At 38.5% G+C, this 9,230-nt stretch overlaps 1 protein-coding gene across 2 annotated transcripts in view; it reads left to right on the top strand.

The window, feature by feature from the left end:
* Positions 1-3,522: 3,522 nt before the first annotated feature.
* Positions 3,523-9,230, top strand: part of LOC306859727 (histone deacetylase 7-like) — an 82,573-nt gene continuing 76,865 nt past the window's right edge. Inside the window, exon 1 of one of the 2 annotated variants that reach the window (XM_079400947.1) lies at positions 3,523-3,807. In XM_079400947.1, the coding sequence (XP_079257073.1) occupies positions 3,789-3,807 (19 nt within the window). In that variant the 5' untranslated portion in view covers positions 3,523-3,788. Of the gene's footprint in view, positions 3,808-4,227; positions 4,290-9,230 lie in introns of those variants that run through there. The other variant, XM_079400949.1, reaches the window with a different exon arrangement.

The following is a 9,230-nucleotide window of genomic DNA, read 5'->3' as shown; positions in this document are numbered from 1 at the left end:
GTTTTCATTGATTTAACTGCGTAACACTGTAATCAATGCAGTGTGTAGGATATCAGTGAGTATCAGAACAGCTAGTCTCTCTAATACGCTTAGAGGAAGCATTTAAAGAATTTCCCCCTCAAAGTGTGTGTGTGTCCTTTTTCTGTGATTTCATGAGTGTGTGTGTGTATAATGGCCTCTGGAGAACACTCGTCTGTGTGTTTAGTCATTTTAATGATAACCACATTCTCTCTGCTCACCATGCCATTCATAATGACGCATGTTGTTGTTTTCGATGACCGAAATGAAACTCATATGTTTCTGAGGCCCCCCTTGCATTTATACAATATTTAACAGCTGTGGCTTCAGATAAACCCTCTTCTGAAACTCCTCATGGGCTTGTGTGTGTTGACATGTCTATTAATCATGTTATTACAATGTAATAAATGCACTTATAACAACACATATCTATATAACAATAATTATAGAATAACTGTCATAAAACTCAGTGCTGCAAGATAAATGTGATGGAATCCGTCTAGATTTATATTATAGTAAGATGCATATTTGATCAAAACTTCACACTGGTCTCTGTAACTGTCTGTGAATAATGTTTTGTGTCAGTTATAACAACATTTTTATTAAAAGCAGGAATATTTGAATTATTAAAAGCTGTAGGAATATCTAAATATAAATATGTAATCCTTTTCATATTTATTTAAAACAAACTTCTTTGTATCTACATCCTGCAACAAGTCTAATATAAAGCAGAAGTTATATGGCAAGTCTATGTGAAAATCTAGGTTAGCTAGGCTAAATAAGTAAAACACATTACAGTTATATTTCAGGTTATTAGCTTAATCATGGAAATTAAACTTAAAGGTTCACATGGCATTCATTAGTACAATCCCAAATATGGCAGAACTTTAAAAACCTTGCAAGATTCACTTTGCATTACAGTAATACATTTTCCAATCATGTATTTTTTTTCTTTTCCAGCTCTGTGAAAGCATCAGTTGAGTGTCCCAATGTCTTCGCTCCAGTAATTGAATTAAGAACGGTCAAATTTGTCCCGATGTGTGTGTAATCAGACCTAATAATAAGGTATTGTGTAGTGTAATGCTTTGACCTAAAGACCTCATTACAGGGAAGTTAGGTTTTATTGTTATTGTTTGTGGGGGGTGAGAGAGAGAGAGAGAAAGTGTGTAGAGAAACACACACAGATACAAAAAAGTGAACAGACGGACATGCAAATTCATTGTGGTTAAAATTTCTCTCATATATAGCTCACATCTCATTGTGAACTAACTCTAACCAACATGAACTGAGCTAAATTTGTTCTCTACAAGAAGTATTTGCAAGACTAAAGACTTATTGACACCAAATCTAATGGGATTACATGTACATAAGTACATTTGAGTTTGATGTCACAATGACATCTCTATCATTAAAAAATAAAAATGTAGAAGATATTTGAAGGAATTGTTTGCCGTGAAAAGCAAACTGAATATATCATCATAAAATGGACCATATTTGGCACTTATGTGTCAAAGCTTGTCTGCGGATGTGTGTGTGTGAATTTGTTCAGCTGCATGGTAATATAGCTGCATATCTTTAGTACTTAACATGGTAATGATATACTTAAAATACTTTACAACAAACTTAAATGAATGTTTTCAGACACTTAACTGCATTTTTTTGCAATTAAATTGTTAAAATTTACAATAAGTTCAATTAGTTAAACTTATAAGTCGTTTTTGACACACTCACTGAAATAAGGCTTAAAGGAACACTCCAGTTTTATGAAAATAGGTTCATTTTCCAACTCCCCAAGAGTTAAACAGTTGAGTTTTACTGTTTTTGAATCCATTCAGCCGATCTCCGGGTCTGGCGGTAGCAATTGTAGCGTAGCTTAGCATAGATCATTGAATCTGATTAGACCGTTAGCATCGCGCTCAAAAATGACCAAAGAGTTTCCATATTGTTCCTATTTAAAACTTGACTCTTCGGTAGATACATCGTGTACTGAGACTGACAGAAAATGATACCTAGCTGGGGACTACTTTCAGGCGCTGCGTCATATCATTGCGCCTGCTGCACCCATGGAATGGCAGCAAAGATTATTACGCCAGAATGATAGTATAGTTCCTAGCCATATCGGCCTAGAAAATCGCAACTTTTCAGTCTTAATACACGATGTAACTACAGAAGAGTCAAATTGTAAATAGAAAAAATATTGATACTTTTTGGCCATTTTTGAGCGCGATGCTAACGGTCTAATCAGATTCAATGATCTATGCTAAGCTACGCTAAAAGTGCTACCGCCAGACCCGGAGATCGGCTGAATGGATTCGAAAACGGTAAAACTCAACTGTTTAACTCTTGGGGAGTTGTAAAATGAGCCTATTTTCAATAAAAGTGGAGTGTTCCTTTAAGAAGGCTACATGTTTATGTGCAATTTACATAATTACTTCTGTTTTATTTGGAGTATGGTTAAAGTGTATTGCTGAATGAATGTACTGACAACCATTATGATAAACTCAAATTTAAGGTAAATTCTATTGAAATTTGTATGTGATATATTTAAATAAACTTTTATTTGTAATTATATAAGAACCATTATGTATTTGCAATGATGAAGTTGCAATTTAGTACACCTAAAATATAGGCTATTTATTTTAAATGTAATATTGAATAACACACTGCAGTTAAAATTATACTTTACATATACTTTGCAAATGATACTTGAAATGTGCTTTAGTATGTTAGTCAACACATAAGTGTACTTCTTTAAAGCAAGAAAAAACAGCCATATGGCATCTAATACATTGTTTATTCCCCCTTATGTTGTTCCAAACCTGTATACGATTTAGTTTTTTCAATGGAATTAAAAATAATTTTTGAAGAACCTCCACTCAGCTCTTTTCCATGCAATGAGTTTAGAGTGACAATGACCAGAAACACCATAAGTATGATTAACAATAATAAAATAGTTAACATGATGATACATTATATTCACACACCTTATAAAGTGAAATATTTTAAATAATTTTTCAATTAATTTTCCCCTCCACTTCAGTGCAAACACAATTATGAATAAGAATTAAGAATTTCAACTGTTAATAATGTTCCTCAAAACTTTGGAACGTTTTGACTTTGGAAGATTATTATATGGTTCCTTTATTGTTTTATGTATTTGTTTTTATTATAAAGGTGACTTGACTTCACTTGAAAAAATCAGAGAGATTTTAAACAATTATTTTAATGTGAATTTTCTTTTAACACTTAAAAAAGATTAAATATCTGAATCTTCCAAAATAAGTGCAAAAACAACATTCATTCATTCGTTGTTATTTCATTCCCTGTTGTTGTTAGCACTTTCTAATAATTTGACTGTTGCTTTATTTTGTCAGATGTTCATTTTCCTGCTATTGTCTGGCATAGATGGCCCCTGCCTCCTTAGAGCGCGTCCCTCCCACCTCCCCAAACCCCCCAGCCCTCCCTTCAGCACCAAACACACACACACACACACTCTCTTTCCTCTCCTTTTCTTCCTCCGCTTGCAGCTTCAGACGTTTGGGGAATCCTGAAACAAGTTGTTCCCGCAAAGAGGCATTGCCAACTTAGTGTAAGTAGACTCTGAATGAACAGAGGAAACAGAAAGAGGCAGTTTCACTAAGAGCCTTGACATTCCTGCCCTCCCGTGTTCGCTCCTTCATGCCTTTTGTTGTGGACACTGACTGCGCTGGCTGGACACCGTGAGACATTAGATTATGGACATAGAGACGCTGTAGAGCCCGACACGCTGCATGTACACTCGACTTGCTGGTAAGTGTCTGTTTTAAGATCCCTCTCTTCAGCTATCATTTCATTTGACAGGAAGCATCATCAAGAGTCTCTAGAACTTTTCCCTCAAGTTTCGACTGAGTTTTGTGACATCTCGTCCGTTCCGAGTCTTTCCTGTCAGGCTTTCTCAGGCTGTCTTTCTTCACCCACTGCCTGGGATCATTCGGAGCACCTCGACTCAGATTACTGGCTTCCTCCTGTTGTTTGCGGGTGCAGGCTTTCTCCTCCGCGCTCCCACGCTCTAGCGCAGAGGGGAAGGAAAGCGCTGATAAGAGTTTAGGAGTCCCAGGGACAGTGGCTTTTGTTAGCTGCCTCGGTGTGTGCGTGTGTGTGTCTTAAAAGGAGGAGAACTTTTAGCAGCATGCAAGCAGTTTTCTTCACTTGTTTTGTTGTTTTTGGAGGTAACGTCTCTTTTTATGGGTGGAGGGGTGCGAAAATTGGAAACAGACCCACCCTGAGTTGAAGTAAGTCAGACGGCATATGTGCATCTGTGTCAGTCTGGGACAAATAACAGTCCCATGACTTAGAAAAGACAAAATGAGAGATGTCTCAAGACAAGGGATCTCTCGGGAGGCTTTAAATGGCTTGGACCTGATTTATTATTTTGGGTTCGGGAAGCGGAAAGGGAGGATAAAGTGATTGTGTGTGTGTTCTGGGTGGGTGGAATAAGATTGGATATCTGCTGCCATGTATGCTCTTAACGGTTCTTCAAAGGTACCTTAGCTTCTTCTTTTCAAGAGTTGACTAAAAGGGTTATTACAAGTTCATCAGATGACTATTGGTTTGGGTTCTTTAACGCACCAGTAGATCTAAAAAGGTGCCATCAGGCTGTAAAACCAGGTTTTGCCTGCCAAAAGTGACTAAACCTTCTGGACTATTAATCATATTATTACAATGTAATAAATGCAACATGTAGAAGAATTCTGTCTGTATAACAATCATTATAAAATAACTGTCATAAAACCCACCAATCAGTGCTACAAAATAAATGTGACAGAATGCATTTATAGATTTATATTACATTTAGATGCATATTTCATCAAACGTTCACACTTGTCTCTGTGAATGCTTGTGTCAGATATGATTTTGCCAAATACTTGAGATGTTAGACAAGATAACTCTTGAGAGGGTTTAAATGGCTTGGACCTGATTTGTAATATTTTGGGTTTGGAAAGCAGAAAGTGAGGATAAAGTGATGGTGTGTGTGTTCTGGGTGGGTGGAATAAGATTGGAGATCTGCTGTCATGTATGCTCTTAAAGGTTCCTTATCAATGTCCACTTTTCAGGAGTTGACTAAAAGGGTTATTATAAATTCTTCAGATGACTGTGTTGGTTCAGGCTGTAAAACCAGGTTTTGCCTACTAAAAGTGACTAGAACTGGAATGAGTAATAATTTACTTTATTTTTGCCTCGTCATGGACTGAATAAAACGAAGTTTCTTCATTGAAACTGAAAGATGCATTCATTAAGAGTTTTCTCAAGGATTTGATTGTTTTGTGGACATGGCAGACCTAATGGTGGAGATTTGGGAGGAAATGCCCTCTTCTCACATCCATGAGGAAGTGGCCTTGCGGCCAGCCTTGTGATGCATTTGTCCCTCAGACTGATGTAGACGCCTGTTTCCCCAAAATCTCACGACTGCTCGCTTTTGTCCAAGCTTTATGCCCATTTTAACATCGAAATTGGGAAGTAAACATGTAATATGTTGAAGTCTTTAGTTTTGAACTTTAAAGGGAGAAGCTCTGGTTATGCGTGCTGGCAGTTTCTGCTGAAGTAGTCAATGAATAGAATGTCATAATCCCAAACCCTGGAAATTGGATACGATTGCAAGACACCCGGTAGCTTCTGAATTTACGTGAAACCCAAGTCAGATTTGCTCTTTGTACGGTCTGTGTTTTCAGAGCGATCAAGCTTGTCTTAAGTGGCCTGAGATTCCAAGGTTTCGAGGGGTATTCATTTACACACGGATTTAAAACCCTCTTCCTCTCATTATCCGCTCTCTGCTGTACCCTTGTCTCTCAGGAGCGCCTGTGCTATTAGTGATAAGGCCGAGTAGCGGTAGCTTTTCCTGTCCTGAGCAGGAAGAGTTGCTCTCTGTTTGGCCGCTGGCTTGTCCTGTATCCATCCTCTCATCCACTGGGAATATCACTGTAGTGTTGAGGGCAGCTCTCGGATCATCCAGCTGTTGGCAACCGTACTGAATTGCCCGTCCATCTGGACCGCCACATGTTGCAAACTGATATCGCTCTCATTGTTTAGGAAGCAAAGATACAATTAGCTCAGACGTTTGCGGACCATTACTTAAAAAAAAACAACAACTATAAAATGGCTGCAAACAGTTTGTTTTGGAATACTTTGCATAAAATGTCCATACTTCTTGATGGATACTGTATGAAATATGAAATCAAATGTACACAGCAAATGAGAATCTGACACATGTTAGCCAATCAGGAAGCTTGGAGGCCAGTGGCACAAGTTTGGGGCAGGGTTTGTGTTTAAACAATGATAAACAAATATGTTGCTAAGGTATTCTGGGTGAGAGTTAATGTCTTGCCGAATGGTGGCTAGGGTGTTCAGTGTTGCTAGGGCACTAAATAGTTGCTTGGGAATTGCTAAGTGGTTGCTAGGCTGTTCTGGATGGTTACTATGTGTTCTCAGTGGATGTTAGGATGTTGTCAAGTGGTTGCTATTTGTTCAGGGTGAATGTTAATGTGTTGCTACTTGGTCCTTTTTCAGTGGTTGCTAGGGTGTTCTTAAGAGGTTTCTATGTGTTCTGGGTGGATATTAGTATGTTGCTTGGTGGTCCTTGTAGTGGTTGCTAGGTGCTCTGAGTGGATGTTAGGGTGTTGCTAGGTTTTCTGGGTGGATGTTTTTAAGTGGTTGATAGGTGTTCAGGGTGGATGTTAGGGTGTTGTCAAGTGGTTACTTGGTGTTCTGGGTGGATTTTGGGGTGTTGTTGAGTGGTTTCTAGGTGTTCAGGGTGGATGTTAGGGTGTTGTCAAGTGGTTACTTGGTGTTCTGGGTGGATGTTGCTAAGTGGTTGCTAGGTGTTCAGGGTAGATGTCAGGGTGTTTTAAGTGGTTTTTAGGTGTTTTGGGTGGATGTTAGGGAGTTGCTAAGTGGTTGCTAGGTGTTCTAGGTGGATGTTGGGGTGTTGTTAAGAGGTTTCTTTGTGTTCTGGGTGGATGTTAGGGAGTTGCTAAGTGGTTACTAGGTCTTCTGGGTGGATGTTATGATGTTGTTAAGGGGTTTCTATGTGTTCTGGGTGGATGTTAGGGTGTTTTTAACTGGTTACTAGGTGTTCTGGGTGGATGTTAGGGTGTTGTTAAGTGGTTGCTAGGTGCTCTGGGTAGATGTTAGAGTGTTGTTAAGTGATTGCTTGGTGTTCTAGGTGGATGTTGGTGTGTTGTTAAGGGGTTTCTTTGTGTTCTGGGTGGATGTTAAGGAGTTGCTAAATGGTTACTAGGTGTTCTGGGTGGATGTTAGGGTGTTGTTAAGTGGTTGCTTGGTGTTCTAGATGGATGTTGGAGTGCTGTTAAGTGGTTGCTAGGTGCTCTTGTTAGATCTTAGGGTGTTGTTAAGAGGTTGCTTGGTGTTCTGGGTAGTTGCTTACCTGTTTCAAAAATCTTACTCCCAAGTCTTTGTAGAACTGTTTCATCATGTTTTCAACATTCAGGCAAAAATTCTAAATCTGATTACTGAAAGAAAACCTCTGATCAACAACTTTAGTGATGCTGGTCTTAGCAGCACCACTAATTAATCCGGTCAACCCTGGAAATGGTGACAGGAAACGTGATCTCCCATCATCATGTTCTCCCAGAGGCCAGCTCACATGAAGCCCTGAGGTCAAGAGGGTGAAGAGGTCACCTGACTGCACATCCTTTCAGACAAAGATCAATCCTTAAAGCACTCCATTCCCAGACACGCAGACACATGTCCACACCATCAACATCAACAGCCCAAAAGAGCCCATCTGCATGGTTTATGAGTACTAAACAAATGTGCAAGTGGAGTGATACTATTTTCCCTCTCCTTTCCGATTAATTTTGATTTCATAAATCAATTTGATAAATGGAATGGAAAGGCATCAGTAGGTGGCACAAAAACATTTTAACCTTTCAGAACATATCAGCTGCAATCACTCACACGAGCCGCCTGGACATATTGCTGGAATATTTTCTGAGCATGGCATGACAGTGTAGCTCCATACTGAGCAGGATATGAGAAAACTATTTTTGTCCTCAACAATTTTGGGATTATCCACATGAGTGGTTTGTTTATAGAGTCGTAGCGAAGGTTCCTCTCAGATGTGGTCATGTGTTTGATGCCCTCCTCTGGTGACTTCAGTGAACTGAATAAATAGGAAACGTCTATAAATAAGTGCATGGAAAAGCCCCTTGTCTCTGTTATGCTTTCAAACCACAAAATAAGATACTCAGTTTACATGAACTACTTGTCAAGCATGTAGTGGTTTGCCTTCGATCAGTTTCCTGTTGAGCATTAGGTATTTGTTTCCACCTCTCAGCATATGTTGAGTTACACAGGAAGTGCATGCTGAATAATTTTGTGCATTGTGATTGTAATTTTATCCAGTGACCTGGTGACCTTTTGTGATGCAGTAGCATAGGTTTATTCTGTATATTGTGTGCACATATCATTGTATGTGTTATATTGTTTGCATTTCTCATCTAGCGATTGGTCTGCAATCAAAAGTCATATATACTGTATGAGTTTCTTATCAGATTCCTCCAAAACCAAATTGTCAGAATCTGAGCTAAAACATTTTCAAAGCACTGTACTCTGTGTGTTAAGAGTTGTCTCAATAGATATTTCATTTTTTCATAAGGAAATTCTGGAGGAACATCTGAAATATGTTGAAACCTCAATTAGGCAATTTCCTCTGAGATGTATTACCTAGATACTGGATGTAATTACATTTCTTATAGGTTAAATTTGTGCAAACTTACTTGCCTGGTAACCATTTCAATGTCAACACCATCTCATGCTTTTTCTCTCAATCAGAGGACGTCATTATGTTTTGCGCTTCCTTATCAGTCACTAAACAAATGTCGAGTATAGAAGGGAAAAACCTGCTGATGGCAGACCAAACCTTTCCTGGAAAAACACACATGGTTAACACGCCAGTTATTAATAAATTATTTCCAGGGAAATCCTATGTAGCACTCTGATTCATGATGAACATGCTGTGAAATCATAATAAATCATGCTTTTATTGCACAGACTTGTAACGTTAAAGCTACTGTAAGCTTTCAGACCAGGTATGGGTCAAGATTTCATGTGGAAGTCCACTTCCGCCACGAAAAAAAAAAAAGGTAATTACTTATTTTTTCCTTGCAGTTCTGAGTTATATTTCACTAATCATACTTTTTTCCTGTCAATTCTGA

The sequence above is a fragment of the Barbus barbus genome (genome assembly GCF_936440315.1).
Source record: "Barbus barbus genome assembly, chromosome: 40".
Lineage (NCBI taxonomy): Eukaryota > Metazoa > Chordata > Actinopteri > Cypriniformes > Cyprinidae > Barbus > Barbus barbus.
Note: the sequence above shows the minus strand (reverse complement) of the source record. Positions and strands in the feature narration are given on the sequence as shown.